Source organism: Periplaneta americana, chromosome 12 (assembly GCF_040183065.1).
Source record: "Periplaneta americana isolate PAMFEO1 chromosome 12, P.americana_PAMFEO1_priV1, whole genome shotgun sequence".
NCBI classification, from domain to species: domain Eukaryota; kingdom Metazoa; phylum Arthropoda; class Insecta; order Blattodea; family Blattidae; genus Periplaneta; species Periplaneta americana.
The window spans coordinates 77,184,322-77,200,632 of NC_091128.1; the positions used below are offsets into that span (position 1 = coordinate 77,184,322).

The window sequence follows — 16,311 nt, forward strand, 5'->3', positions numbered from 1 at the left end:
TTCAATCGATCGCTTTAGCAGAATGCAGAATAATAGCTCATTACCTAAATTAGAAAAATGCGTTTGATTGATTTTTCCTTGCGAGTTATTTTAACAAAGATCTTGGAACCAATATAAATATTTAACAAAGGGTTTGCGCGAGCCTTTGCGAGTGCCCTCCAGTACATCCCTGGCTGTGGTACAATGTTGATGACTTCAGAACGGCGGGGGGGGGGATAGTAACTGAATAGTATGGATTTGTGTCACATAGTTTCATTTTAATATTAGACAGGTTTTCTAAAATGTACCTTGTTATCAGTTTACTTTTTGTATTTATTCAGTGCTAACATGTATTTTTTAAATTTTCTTTTGAGATTTAGGAAGCCAAAGCCTCTCCCTGACCTACCCAATTGCTTACGCCCATGAAAGCATTGTAAAAGGATAAGATATGACGACTTTATAGAAGTGTAGACAAAGTCTAAGAAATTATTTAAAGTACCTATATAAACAAGCTCCAATTTTCTTCCCCCCCACAATATTGAAAGGCTAGATCGACCTATGAAATTAGTAGGTCCCTAATGCGACAAATCATGCAATAATAGTTTATTTTAAGTATTTGAAAACTTTATATTATTACGAAGGACATCAATAGCTTATGATATATAACAAACTAAATTGATTTATTCATCGTGACTAACTTTCGTGATGGTTTAGCTTGCATATAGGCCCTACACATTCCACTTCTGGTGGAAATATTTTATTAAGAGAATAGCCCTTTTTAATACATTTTCTTACAGATTTAATAACAGTAACATTGTGAAATATCACATTTTCGGTTCTGATCAAAACCGTGCTCTGAGTGCTGTGCTTTAGGGAATGGACTTAGTTGACATTTTTCAACCAGATGGTGAAACATATTAGTAATGCCGCGCTATCTCGTGGACCGGTTGAATACTACGTAATGACCTTATTTTAACTAGTTTCTTTTGCAGAAGTTAAATCCAGACGAAAGTAACAGTGTAACAGCGAGTAACTAGTTATTTCGTGTCTAAGTTATTTTTGTAACCGTTACAATTAAGTAACTGTTACAAAGTAACTGCTGCGTTATTTTTCGCCCATCCCTAATATGCATGTATTAACACAGGAGAGGACATGGAAGACAGAGCCATCATTGCGTTGACTCACACGGAGTGCTTGATGTGCCCTCGACAGTGGCTCATGGCGCACAACAAGGCCAATATATGGACGAGAATCAAGTGCTGCCTGGATAGAGAGATCCCGAAAAGAGAAGATGTGTACAGAACGATTCTAGAACACCGAAACTGGGCGGAATATAAAGAGAAAGTAGTCTACAGTGCTCTGAGGGAATCTGCATTTCGTAATGACACATCGAGGCATGATGTTCCTTATCATAACAGACTATTCCACGAGGTCGTTCAGAACAGGTGAGTTCCATCTCATTTATTATTAGAGGGTGTACTACAAGTTGAAGAAATGCCATTATTTTTCTTTTAACTTTAAAGTAATGCCTTTTAATACAGTAATTCACTTTATGCTACAACAAAATTCATATATCTTTTGTTACACTTTTCTTCTATTTTTTGCCATTTTCGTTCAATAGATCTTTTTTGGGAGGTGATCATTAAGTCATTTTCTCCAATTATTATTGATTTTATATAATTCCTTAAAAATTCCGTTTCATTTTCCAGCAATATTAAATACAAATAAAACTTGCTGCATTTCCACTGCTTATTATTTTCTTTACTAAGGAAACTGACCTACAGTCGGTGGTCCTGTAAGATGACAAAAATGTGACGAGGGTAGATTTTGCCTAGAAATAACAAAGTTCACTGCACCCTATTACTAGGCCTACTGTTATCTCCCGGCCCACAAGCGCATAAAAACCCAGCACGTGGAAGTTGATTAACGTTTCCTTTTATGTCGTGGGCGACGAATAGGGTGGAAGAAAGGAGAAACAAAATAAGGACGAATTTTAAAATATGTTAATTTTTATCTCATCGATTGATAAGAATCTATTATAAAAAATTAGACAATAGAAACATTAATATATTATTACAACTGTGATAATAATAGGTCTATGTTGTACTGTAGGCCTACACGCATTAATTCACTACAGTTTACATTCAAAAGCAAACAAATTATTGAAACCATCAAGACGTTACACAACCAATGACACCCTATACTATAGTGTAAAATCGTCCTGAAGCAGCGGTGACCATAACTCGAACGGCAGTGATTACACCCGAGAGACAGTCTATGAAGTAAAGAAACTGGGGAGAGGTACTTGGCATGAAAACTGCAACCAGTGGTGATTCGTGCACTAACACTGAGTTCATCAATCTGCTAATAAAAATCGCAAGCTTTGCTGTATCAGTAATGTCACTACTGTCATCAAGAGCCAATAATAATATATATATATATATATATATATATATATATATATATATATATATAAATTTTCTTGCCTTTTCTTTTTTAAATATTCCTCATGATCACAATCAGAAATTTCCTTAATTCTCTACTGGATATTTAGTCGAGAAAGCGCAGTTTTTTTTTTCAAAATTAATTAACAACTTTCATTGGACAAATTATTTCAGCCACCTTGATCATTACGCTTTAAAAAAACTCTCCTCCGTTGGAAGGCTTAAGAGAACTAGCTATTTCGTTTCTTTACATTTTATTTGTGTCATCTTTCTCTTCATGACGATGATTTATGGCTAATTTCAGTTCTTGGAGTTAATACTTCGTTTCATTACTACACTAGCATTGTAATATTCAATTAGTTTATTATATTATTATTATTATTATTATTATTATTATTATTAAATCAATAACTAGTAAATAACTGATAATATTCATCAAAGGATTAAAAAATAAAATTGAGATATAGCGTAGTCTAGTAATTATTTTATCCTTCAAGGGAAGATGTAGGCCTATATATTCAGGCACGTATATAAGAATTATGGTAAAACTTGCTGATAAATAATAATAATAATAATAATAATAATAATAATAATACCTGTTATGCCTATGTATTCAGCGTAATGCCCTGTAATGTCGCTTCTATATACTACTACTAATTGAACCTTTGAGCAAAGCAACGCATTACATTTTCTCCGACAGAACAGCGAATAAATTCCTCTTCCCATTCTGTACGAAACCTTCTGTTCCTGCTAGAGACAGAGAGTTTGTAGAGCGACATGGTACCGACACTGCTTACCTTCAGTACGTGAGCGAGACAGAGAGCAATGTACAGGAAACTCCCCTTACCAGTATGAATGTCTTTGATTACAAGATGTAATCACGATACCCAGTTTAGTCACCGCTGTCCTAAAGCAAGATTTTGAAAAGTATTTTCTAGCTTCGTGCATGATGTGAAAGCCACAGACTAATAAGGAAAGAGAAAACTGTTATTACTCGACCGAGACGAGTGGAGCCGCGGGCGTAATGTGAACTACAGCGATGACATATTACGAACGCAGGAGCAGTACAAGTGGCTGCAGGACTCCACTGGCCTCGGCCAAGTAATACAGGAAGTTTTATTTTCGTTGCTATGAATTAATGTTAGTTTAATTTAATGTGTAATTGTAACGGTGAAAATATTGTTAATCAAATAATTTTTTATTTATTTTTTTTCATAAGTGTATATTATTTCAGGAAGGCGCACCGTCATATTGTACCTATTTATTAATCGTGATTCACAATATATATTAAAGTAAAAACATGGGAATTAAAATATCATATGTTAGTTTTACTTTAGTTTAAGAATGTTAGTATATTCTGAGTTGCAGTAGAACCATGGGAATTCGTTAATTTTTATTAATTGAGAATTCATTTTTAATACAAGAAAAACAGAAACAAAAGAGTAATTTTGATTTTCTTTAACTTCTAGGGTATTCTTATGCAAATGCAAGGGTAATTTACAGCTATATCCGCTCCATACTTATTACTTTATCATCAACAGATGGAAGCCCTGCCTCATGCCGTGTACAGACACGTAGGTCTCGCCAAGCTCCTTTTCTGTCCTGTGACCTGGAGAAAGCCTGGGTAACGCAAGCAGTAGAGGCGCGACATGTCTCTACTGCTTGGTCCGAAAGGTTGTGGGTTCGAGTCCCGCTTCGGACATGGGTGTTGTGTTTGTATTAGTTTAAATAAAAGGAAACAAAGGAAAGAAAACAGGATAACAAAGATAACTTTGGAAACTGCCTCTGACCGGTAAAAAAAGAGGGGAAGTTTTGACGTATCGCTCCGGACGACGATCTCCCATCCCTGAATGCGTAAGGCCTACATACGTGCTAGACCTGATCTTGTGGAAGGTACTCCAACAATTTAAGAATGGAATAGGTCAGTCCCGAATACAGAAGAAACTAAATGTATTAAAAGAACGGTGAAATAAGTACATAATGCTATTAAAACAGACTCCTTGGCATAAACTTTATAAATGAAATACATAGCTTATTTAAAAAAGTGAAATTACTCTATTCATTTTTTTCACACTCTATAACTTTTGTATATAGAATTTCTTTATAAGATTATTAATAGAAAAGTTACAACTAATGTTCCAAACTGTTTACGAAGTTATAAATATTATTAGTTAATTCAATACTTACATGTAAGTTTAGTCCGTAGATGATATAAAACTTGTTCCAGAGCATATTGTTGTACCTATAAAGAGAATAAAATAAAATTAAAATGTGACATTTGATGTGAGAACGTTAAAATACTCGTAGCTTAATTAGAACTGAGCTAAAACTGTAAGCTTCCTAATTATTTCACAATTTGAAATGTATATGGTTGACGTCTAATATTCCCTTGTACCTAGAGAAACTCCTACCAAGGTTACTACATAAGAAAAGCGTAATTTAACATAAATGCTCAAATCATGCGTACTTACGACCATATAAATAAGTGTATTATACATTACATAATTATTTACTTTCTCAAATGATACGAATATGCATGCCTGAGACGTCCTTCCCATTCGAGATTACTCAATTAATTGAAGGGCTTGGGATCAGATAGTCCTATGCCACGTCAGACTGAAATTGAGATATAAGGCAAAATATGTTTTAAAAAACCTATAAATCATAAAATCACATCACTGACATTCTTACATTTTTCATTGTGTTCGTAGAAGTGTTTTCAACTTTAAGTGTTCGCGTAGGCTTCCGCAGCTGGTGTACATGGTGTGTGGATAAGCTTCAGGGCTTCTACCGCGTTGTCTTGGTGTTATTGGCTGACGTTTCGACCGCTGTGTTGTGGCCATCTTCAGAGCAGTTGTTGGATAAGGAAATAGTCTGCCAGCTCTTATATATGAGACTACTATATATATAAGAGCTGGCAGACTATTTCCTTATCCAACAACTGCTCTGAAGATGGCCACAACACAGCGGTCGAAACGTCAGCCAATAACACCAAGACAACGCGGTAGAAGCCCTGAAACTTATCCAGACACCATGTTTTCAACTTTATTAACTAATTTCATATATGTAGGCCTACGTGCAACATCGATGTGAAATATTAACAGATTTCTAAAAAAAATTCAATTCGCATGTGGCATAGAAGTTTCCTGTCTGAATTAGAATTTTATGTACATTTTACGTTAAATGGCTTATGATTTTTTACCTATTTTTTTTAATTTATGCTACTACTTCCTCAGATTTATTTGCATAGAAACACACAACATTCATCAAACACAAATAAAATTAATATTGGAAAGCAACGTAGTTTATTTCAACTAGTATAACTCCTCAATTTCCTCTGAATTATTTTGCAATGGATGCACATATGTTTAATCAAACACAAACGAAAATATCTGAAGGCAACATAGTTTGCACCAAATACAATAACTCCCCAATATTACGTTAGTGCGCAGTGGTATCTTCAGACTTGTCACCTGGTCGTGTGGTTCACTGCTAGAATATAGGGGAAACGATCTTCAATATCTTTCAATTTGAAAGGATTAAGTCGGAGCCGTTCTGACTATTTTAATCTCAATGAGATTTGTTCACATGGTCGACCATATTTCTTTAATGAAACTGCTACAAAATATGAAGTAGCTTCCTTTTTTTACATTTTTGATTAAATTCGTCGCCATACTTTTGGACCGATAACAGCTTAGGTTCGATTCCTTGCAAACTTTTCACAATCAGAGGACAGTGTGTGTGATCTGCTATTTGAAAACGGTGCTCATTACTCTCAACGAAAGAGGTATATCCAAAAGCAGTTATTTTTCAGTTCTTGTTTCGTCCTGGACAGTTATCTGAACAAATAACAAGGCAACACATGAATAATAAATTAATTGGCTTAGAATGCTCTCTTACATATATGAGCTACAAATTCAGTATCAAAACAACCCTACGCCACAATAATTATTATTGTTATCTTACATCCAGATTATTATTATTTGTTGTACCTGTGTCTTCAAATTCATTTAGTAGGAGTTCATCTGAAAACACTGCACCAATATCAGTAGATTCTTAATCATTTCCACTTTTTTTTTAAATTGGGGAATATGATTGAAGTGAGTTTATTATGGCAGGCAGAGTAACTATCTCATGTCCCCATGTTTTATATTGCTACCTGTGCACTTCATTAGAATCAAGTACCCAGCCTCGAAGCCGTTAGTTATTTCCACACACAAATAACTTGCTTTTATAGGGTCGCAACTACCTACATTGATCCTCATTCCCAGCCATCTTAAGTCCAAGTGGCATAGCATTATACAGGGTGTTTCAAAATTACAGGGCATAATTTCAGGTATGTATTTCCCACATGTAGACAATCAAAATAGTTCATTACAACATGTGTCCGGAAATGCTTCATTTCCGAGTTATGGCCTTCACAACATTGAAATTCACCGGAACGTTTTTCTTTCCGCAGGTCGTTGTCGTTACAGAAGACGTTCAAAATGTCCACCTCCTGCTTGAATACAGACCTCACATCGATGTCTCATTGACCTGCGAACACGATCCCAAACTCCAGGAGTATTGCGTATGTCCTCAGAACATGCCACAATTCGATTCCGAAGGGATTCCAAATAAGGCACCGGAGACGAATAAACCAATGATTTTAAATGGCCCCACAAGTAATCTGGACATTGTCGCTGTGGGTACCTCTCCTGGTACAAACGACGAGCCAGCGCAGCATTGCCGTCCGCCTTACCGTACATGAAGTGTATCTCTGCCAGCTCTTGATTTGAATACATGTCGCACAGCCTAACGCCTACACAACAATGAATGCAACCTTCGCCTCGGAATGAACTGTCAGAGTGCCCTCTTAATGTCTCCTTTGACGGCAACGACCTGCGGAAAGAAAAACGTTCCGGTGAATTTCAATGTTGTGAAGGCCATAACTCGGAAATAAAGCATTTCCGGACACATGTTGTAATGAACTATTTTGATTGTCTACATGTGGGAAATACATACTTGAAATTATGCCCCGTATTTTTTAAACACCTTGTATTATAAATCAAAAAGTATCAACCTAGCATAGGCAAACAAAACTGCATTGCAATGCAATCTGTTGTCAAAAGGTAACACTACGCCCATATACAGAAACTAGAAGGCATAGGACTTTATAGATGGTAAAATCTCAATTTTTGCCAAAATGTGGCATAGGACTATCTGATTCCAAGCCCTTCGATTAAATCACTGTTTCATTAAAGTGTCTAATTTTTATTACTAATGTCTAATATTTACTTCTTTTTTTCATTCAACAGACGTGGATACAAATTTTATGAAGATTTGCAACAAGAGTTGAACAAAAAATTCGAGGCCTGAGAAATGTTAGTTGAGATTGATTAGGCAAACTACAGTTTTGTACATCTTTATTTGGGAATAAAACAATGCTTGAAGAAGCTAGTACCAAAATCAGGAGCCAATGCCGTTGCAGATGGCCAGCATCAGATGAAAAATGTAGGCCTACATGTGAAATTGTTTGTAAATACTGCAACTGTTTATCATTATTTGATAATAAAATTCTATGGATCATATGAGAAGACAAAGAGGAAGGCAGAAAATAGAAAAGACTGGAGAATGCTGGGTTTGCAGTGAAAGACCTGCCCTTGGGCAGAACACTATGAATGAATAGGTAAATCACATTATATTCTAAAATACAGACCAGTTTGTCAATATACCAATTACAGACAGAAAGTAGTTAGCTATAATTACATCCTTCACATGATATTTAAATACGGACGATGAAAGTACTGTATTAGCGTCATGCATTAGAGGCGCTAGTTCGGTTCAAGTTTGTCGAGTATGACGAAGTTCGATATTCGCCGATGTTCGCTCTTCAGAAGGCCTGTCGTGTTAGTTCCACCTTGTTACAAAAATATTCACCGTCCTCCATTCCCACCTCTTCATGTTTTAACCGCTTAAGGATATTAGCAGAGATCTTGCGATTAGTTTATCATATGACATAAGATGAAGTTTATAATGTATTGGTTGTCTCTTTCATGTTCTGACATTGCAGGACACTATTTTAAACCGCTTAAGGATTTCAGCAATATCTTACGATTAGTTTTTCATAAAACGGAATAAGGCGAAGTTCATAATGTATTCGTTTCTTCTCTCATGTTTGAACAATGCACAATACTAGTCGGTACTAAGAACATAATATGTACCGTATTTTTTTAAATATATTTTATTTGATTTGTTTGTATGTATATTTTTGTGAATGTTTAGTCATATCAATAACAAAAAAAATTACCTATAGCCTACTCATTACTAAGCTCCGTATTCCAGCTACCTATAAACTGGAATGAAGTTTTTTATTTTGATGTACCGAAGTACATATGATATTTCCATGCAGATATTCTGCTTTCTCAGATGATGAGAGAGAGATGGAACGGAGAAAATTCTCTCCGGCGCCGGGATTTGAACCCGGGTTTTCAGCTCTCCGTGCTGATGCTTTAACCACTAAGCCACGCCGGATACAATCCGGATGGAGCTTAATCTGAGACGATTCTCAACGGTGTCGGGATTGTATCCGGCGTGGCTTAGTGGTTAAAGCATCAGCACGGAGAGCTGAAAACCCGGGTTCAAATCCCGGCGCCGGAGAGAATTTTTCTCCGTTCCATCTCTCTCTCATCATCTGGAATGAAGTTGCCTGATTCGTAGTATATGTGACGTCACAGCGCAGGTACAGGCACGTTATTATACAAAATAGTTACGCATCCTCTGCCCTCGTCCTCTAGAAAGTCAAAATCGGGACGCAGTCAAAGTGAGCATATGTTATTACACTGCTCTTACTGGTCGCGTTATTTAAATAATTACATGTGGCGGAGTCGAGGTTTGTTGCAGAGGTGCCTTAGGTACGACGCTCAAGCATGTAATATTGCGGGGCATAGTTGAAGATATCTCAACTAATATTTTCACTGTCAATATAGACAACATTACAAAATATGAATTGTGTAAAATAAACGTAAAAGTGACAAAAAAACGGTGCACTGAAGGACACTACAATACCAAAAGACACAAAGTGTGTTGAACGTAATCCAAAAGAACCAGTATCATCAAAAGCTGAAAATTATGAAGAAATTAACTCGACGTTTAGCATGAATTTGTGTAATCTACCATGATGTTCAGTGTCAACGTCCCAATTAATAAATTAAATCTACATTTTAGGGAATTTCTAGAGAAGTACCTACACAGAAAATCAGTGGGTTTTCAATGATGAGCGACATGCAATACCCTAATGAAACACGAAAAAATATCAGACAGTAGGAATATACTACATCATACACCAATAACGTCATGTGCTATTGAAAGAATTTCTTGCAATATAAAATAATATCTGTGACATTCGCATATGTTATTACACTGCAAAGATCACGACGAAAATAAACATCACGGCTCAAGCATGTGTTTACTAGTATGTCTACAAAATGTCGGGAGTTGACTGCACTCGACGAACACGCAGCGACGACTTGTTTGCTTATATCCTTATTTGTTGCATTACCTGTGTTCGGCGTACTATATACCCAATGTGTCTATAACTTCAGTCTTTAGGTAGCTGGAATACGAAGCCTACTCATTACCATGCGTGACTTCGCAAAGTATGTGCCTGACAGCCTTCTGTAAAACATAACGGCGAAACACAAGCTGGGAACCGGTCCATTACATGATAGTAATATCACAATATAGTACATACAGAAGCTTGAGGCGATTTTTTGCGTTTCTTGAGATTACAGCGCTGCAAGCAGCTAGTTACTAAGAGTGCCTGGGACAATAGACTGAGCCGGTACTATTTCGCAATGTTGCTTGTAAACTGTGATTATGTTCGTTACCGGTAGGCAGGCAATAAAAACGTAAAAAGAGGCACAAAATTTAAAAAAAGGCATTATACATTTTAAAAAGGCATAATATATTTTAGCAATAAATTTAAATTATATCAACATAACTCACATTTTTACTTCGTAGTTGACATATGTTGAGTTATAAAATACTCTTTTCGTGATTAACTATCTTTTCACAAACTTTACATAACAAACCTGTTCCATCGGTTGAAAGCACATGGGCACCAAATTCACTAACTTAAGCATGAAGTTTACTTTTCAATGGTTTACTAATTTTAGGCGTTCTAGCTAACTGATCTTATTTTATACCTTCTGTTACCCGACAATAACTGACTGTTCCTCACTCAAATTTCTTTCTCCTAAAATAATAAACACGTGTAGCACAAAATTGTAACAGTAAGATTTGAAAATATGAAAGCAAACAATTGGAAATGCTACGTAACAATTTCTATGAGAACGAGCTTAATATTTAAAATAATTACGAAGCTGATTGATGGTATCGTGAAGACATGTCATATATTTTGTAACTGTGGATTGTCGATCATTATTCGTATTACACTAATAGTATTAAAGCACGAGTATTAGCAGATTAAGCACCGAAATAAATTACTTTTATTTACTATTGTAGTAATGTGACTCATTGTTTCATGTGTGTAAATTTTATACACATTACATTACAATTAATTAGAAAATTGAAAATAAACAAGAAATATTGCTTTAAAATGACAAAAAGGTATTTATTATTTAATTAGTAAGAAACACCTTAAAAAGGCAAAATAAAAATTGGCCCTATCACTCTGATTTATCCCGGACTTTACTAAAATAATTGGGACAATAAATGAGACAAGGAGGAGACGTTTATAAGGTTGTTTCAGATAAAGAAAAGCTGAAGTGTATAGGTTCAAAATAGGCCTATTTAACATCAGAGACTTTCAATGTATTCCTTAACTGAATTAGATTGACCTTAAGAAGGAGGGTTTTAGGTTTAATAACAAAGTAGTATATTCGATTGCGAAAATCAAATATAATTTTTTATGGCAGTGCTCATAAACTTAAATGTGGATCATTAATTGTTGAAGCCCTTCCCGTTGTACATGGCTTTCCACAAGAGTGTTGAAGAAACTAAACTGTTGTTTTTGAAGATATTTGTCAGCGTTAGATTGCACTATTTATCACATTTCACAATGAAATTCTCCAGTCTAATCGAAAGAACACTAGGTATTTAAAGTTCTGTCATCTAGGCTGCTGAAATTTCTACGAACATCATCATTAGGCATACTCCTTTCAGTGGATATGTTTTTGATTGTACTCATTATTTTATGTTTATTTTATTAGAGACAGAACAATTAAGGCTGTTGTAATAAAATTGATTGATTATGTTTTATTTTAAACTCTGATGTGATTATTATTGTTTAACCTTATCTTACTTCGATGACTAGGCCTACACTACAAGTACCAGTACATGTAGGCCTTAAGTTACACTCATTCACGATATCAGTGTCACGGGATTGATGTTTGGAGCAAGAGGAACGATATCTAACTTCTCTTCTCAATTCTGTAAAACCCTAGGACTGCACAAATCTTTTCTAAATGAACTGGCCCTCCTCATAATTAGAGTCGTCAAACTCTTACGGAACCACCTATATGGACTCTAATTCAGTGTACTGAAAAAAACTGACGCACCATTATCATTTCTCTTTTTCTTATTAGCTTTCATTGCTTCTTTACTTGTTTGTAACTTTTTTTATTCTGTAAACTTCCTTTGTTTGTGTACTTGTTTACCTTTTTTCTTACTCTGTTATCTTTCATCATCTATTGTTCTTGTTTTGTTTTGTATGCTTTGTCTAATGGCAGACTCTAATTTGAGGAAGCTCTGGTAAATAATTAAATATTTCCATTATTATTATTATTATTATTATTATTATTATTATTATAAGGATATTATTATTTTGTTGTTGCAAACTAATATTTTATTAGTTTCGTAGTTCATTATATTCCCACTCATTCAAGGTTATATTAAATTTTATTTCATTTTGCGTAAACATCCTAAAACAGTATTATTACTATTTTTTGTATCTTAGGGCCCTATCCATAGACATTCTTAGCGCAGGCTTTCGGTGGATGATCATCGAACTAACGTTTTTCGTATTCATAAACCAGTGTTAGCGATATGATATGATATGAATCCTGTTCAGCATTCTCGTCGCGCGGGCTAGCGAAATGTCTATGAATAGCACCCTTAGAGTTTATGGTGGAATTTAATATATTTCTTGAAAATAATAAATAAACCTTATGTATTTAATATTTCAATAATGGAAGGAAGGTGATAATTTTTCTAAAATAACACGATAACGAAAGCATAATACATTTTGTCGTGGCTCCGAAGGGCCACTGCACTCAAAGCCGCCTTACCTCACTCCACCGAACCTCTCCTCCGCCTGGTGCTTCTCTAGACACGTTTCATGCAGTGGCGAGTTTGGCTTCGATCTCGGAACGTCAGTTTCAGGAAGAGTGGCAGAAAGAATTTTTTGTTACTTACAAAAAGAAGAAAGTCTGTTGCTTAATATGTATGTTTAAAATTGCGCATATAAAACGCTTCAATATTAAACGCCACTTTGATCGGAAGCATAAAGCGAACTTCGGTGAGCTTACAAAGTATTTATTTAAAATTTTAAAAGCTATTTTCGTAATATTTGTGAAATGATACAAAACAAGATATGTTTATGGTATTTTCAGGATTTAGATACTTATTATTTTATTAAGTATCTGGAACTGAACTTATTTAATTAAAACTTTGAGTGCATATTAGGCCTATGTGATGCGTTCGCTTTCCAAGAAAGATTTTCAGAAGTAACTTCAATGGACATGGCGATGTGTCTGTTCAATAATCCATTTGTATTTGATGTTACCCAAGCATCAGAGCCACTATAGAGATGCAAAAGAGCACGCCATTAAAGCGTTTAGGAAAAAATGGATTAGATCTCTTTAAATACCTACCAGAGGAGCAATTCCCTAATCTGCGCACATTTGCAATGCGTATGTTATCTATGTTTGGCTCAACTTACTGTTGTGAGCAGTTTTTCTTTTCAAAATGAATATGACCAAAAGTATCTCCAGGTCTAGAATCACAGACATGCATTTAGTTTCAGTATTACGGTTGAGTTGTTCTATTTTAGAGCAGGGGCGTATTTTGCGGACTACCGGGGCTACCGGCGGTAGCCCAAGGAAATTACAAAAGAAAAAGTTTATAATATAACATAATGTAATAATTTTGTATTACCGTATTAGTTTTACCACAGTAATTAAAATTAAAGTAATTGTTAGATTTATATGCGCTCTCTGCTCTCGAAAGAAACAAGTTGTCAAGGCGGCATCACTGGAGAAACCGCTGCTACGAAGGGTAGCCTGTGACCGTTCCGCTCACGTCGCACAACTCCCCGTCCCCCCGCTCCCTCCTGTTTCCATCGTGCACTGTAGGTGGGTGAGTTGCCGCTCTCGTGATCGGTTTCTTGGAAGGCGCGAAGCAACAATATGCTTAGTAGCTAGCTCATTAATGTGATTGTGTTCTTGCAGTGCAGTATTTTAAATTTGTGATTTGTTCGAGTGTCTAAGAGTTATATTAATTGTGAATTATTAAGTTTTTAATTTCCCAATTAAGTGATATTGTGAAAAATATGGCAGAACAAGTTTCTGGAAAGGTTTGTGTTGAAAATGACTGTGTAATAGAAGGTTTATTAAAAGTGTCTTTTAACCGTCATACATACAACGAGAAAGTTGAAATTGTGAAAATGGAAAGACCAACTCCTGAGTTAAATTTGTCCATGGACGTAAAAGAAAAACAGCGTGAGTACACACGCCATTTCTCTTCAACATTATATGGTAAGTGTAATTGGTTGTGTGGTAGTTCTAAACTGTCTAAACTATTTTGCTGGCCATGTTTGTTATTTAGCCGCGAAACTAATGTGTGGTCAAAAGAGGGGTTTTCTAATATGAACTCCCTTCGAACGGCAGTCCTAAAACACGACAAATCAAAAGCTCATATTTATAGTAGCATGAACTTTGCAAACTTTGGGAAGACAAGAATTGATTTACAGCTAGATAAGCAAAAAGTTCTACACATCAACCAACACAATGCTCTTGTGAAAAAACATCGGGAGATTTTACTGCGTCTTATTAACGCAGTCTGCTTTCTAGGAAAACAAGAATTGGCTTTTCGGGGTCATAATGAGAGTGTGGAATCAGACAATAGAGGAAATTATATTGAATATATAAGTTCCTTAAGTGAATTTGACCATTTACTGGCCAATCATCTTGAGAGTTCAACAGTATTCCGTGGTACTTCTCCTGCAATTCAGAATGACTTAATATTTGCTATAAGTGGGGTTATGATAAAGAACATAAAATCTGAAATAGAAGAAGCACCTTTTGTGGCCATTGTTGTTGATGAAACAAGTGACTGCTCTAATCAGAGTCAATTGTCCACTGTTTTAAGATACGTCGACAGTACTGCCAATGTTCAAGAACGGTTTATAGGATTCACAAATGTCAGTTCGGGCAAAACTGCTGCTGCTTTGTTTCAGCATGTGGAAGGTGTTATAGCAGAATACAATGTCGGCAATAAGTTAATTGCACAGACATACGATGGTGCTTCAGTTATGGCGGGAAATATTAATGGCTTAAAAACAAAAGTTCAAGAAAAGTATCCTCAAGCACTATTTGTCCATTGTTACAGCCATGTTCTCAATTTAGTTTTGCAACAAACTACTTTATCCATTCCAGAATGCCGCATTTTTTTCAAAACACTGTCGGGTTTAGCTGCATTTTTCTCATCATCTCCTAAAAGATCAGAAAAACTCCCAAAAGTTGCACCAATTAGATGGAATTTTACATCTCGGCTTGTAAATACAGTAAAGTAATACAGAGAACAACTGACTGCTTTCTTGGAAAATATCATTTGTAATGACTCTGAAGAAAACTGGGATGATGATGTAATTGTGCAGGCTCAAGGATATTTGTATTTTTTCACACAGTTTCAGAATATATTTCTTCTTGAAGTCTATGCTAGAGTGTTCGCACATACAGATGTGCTCTACAATATTCTTCAGACAAAAAGTCTAGACATAGCATACTGCTTGCAAGAGATACCAAAGTTAAAACATACTATATCCGAGTTCAAACGTAGTGGGTTTCCGTCCATATGGAGTAATATGGAAAATGAAAATTCTTCAGACAATACAATGGAACCACCATTAAAGCGAAGAAAAGGAGATGATGAATTGAAATACAGGCAGCTGTACTACAGCATACTAGATCGTATGCACATGGAAATTACTGACAGATTTTCTGATTATGGAAAGCTTCAGTTCACACATCTTCTAGATTCTCAAAAATTTTCTGCTTATAGAGAAAACTTCCCGAATGAGGCACTAAACAAATTATTTCAGTCCTATAACAGTCACTTTGATCATGTACGTTTGAAAAATGAATTAAGTGTAATATATTCAGCAGAAGTCTTTGATTTTTCGAACAAACCTATCCATGAAATATTATCTGCCATATATGAAAACCAGCTGAACCAAGTTATTCCTGAAGTCCTTAAATTGGCAACATTAATTGTGACAATACCAGCTACGTCAGCATCGGTAGAAAGAACATTTTCTGCGTTGAAGAGAATAAAATCCTACTGTAGATCAACTCATACACAAAAACGTTTATCCGGCTTGGCACTGATGTCAATTGAAAAGTCATTTCTACAGAAACTTCGCAAGCGGCCCAACTGTAATTTCAATGACGAAGTCATAAAAGTATTTTCGTCCCAATCAAGACGTCTGGAATTCACATATAAATAGGTAAGGAATTTTATTATAGGGTTTTTAAAATATATTTTGTGTAATAATAGGGTCAGTGGTAGCCCAGACCCTTAAACCAGTATACGCCACTGTTTTAGAGCCAAATATATCCTTTTTAGTTAATAACAAGAAATTTCGAGGGCAATCAACAACAAAAAAGAA

The 16,311-nt window shown here is 35.4% G+C and overlaps 1 protein-coding gene, 1 long non-coding RNA gene and 2 other non-coding genes across 6 annotated transcripts in view; 2 read left to right on the forward strand and 2 right to left on the reverse strand.

Moving 5' to 3' along the window:
- Positions 1–8,802, forward strand: part of LOC138710578 (cAMP-dependent protein kinase type I-beta regulatory subunit-like) — a 31,397-nt gene extending 22,595 nt beyond the window's left edge. Inside the window, exons 6-7 of the mRNA XM_069841571.1 lie at positions 1,124–1,424; positions 7,721–8,802. Coding sequence (XP_069697672.1) covers positions 1,124–1,424; positions 7,721–7,781 — 362 coding nt within the window. The 3' untranslated portion in view covers positions 7,782–8,802. The remainder of the gene's footprint in view (positions 1–1,123; positions 1,425–7,720) is intronic.
- Positions 1–16,311, reverse strand: part of LOC138710579 (uncharacterized) — a 153,091-nt gene that overhangs the window by 86,215 nt on the left and 50,565 nt on the right. For all 3 annotated transcript variants that reach the window (XR_011335268.1, XR_011335267.1, XR_011335269.1), the window contains exon 2: positions 4,611–4,665. This is a non-coding gene — a long non-coding RNA (uncharacterized lncRNA). The remainder of the gene's footprint in view (positions 1–4,610; positions 4,666–16,311) is intronic.
- Positions 8,865–8,936, reverse strand: TRNAS-GGA (transfer RNA serine (anticodon GGA)). The gene has a single exon. It is a non-coding gene; the product is annotated as a tRNA-Ser (tRNA).
- TRNAS-GGA (transfer RNA serine (anticodon GGA)) lies at positions 8,991–9,062 on the forward strand. Its single transcript has one exon. It is a non-coding gene; the product is annotated as a tRNA-Ser (tRNA).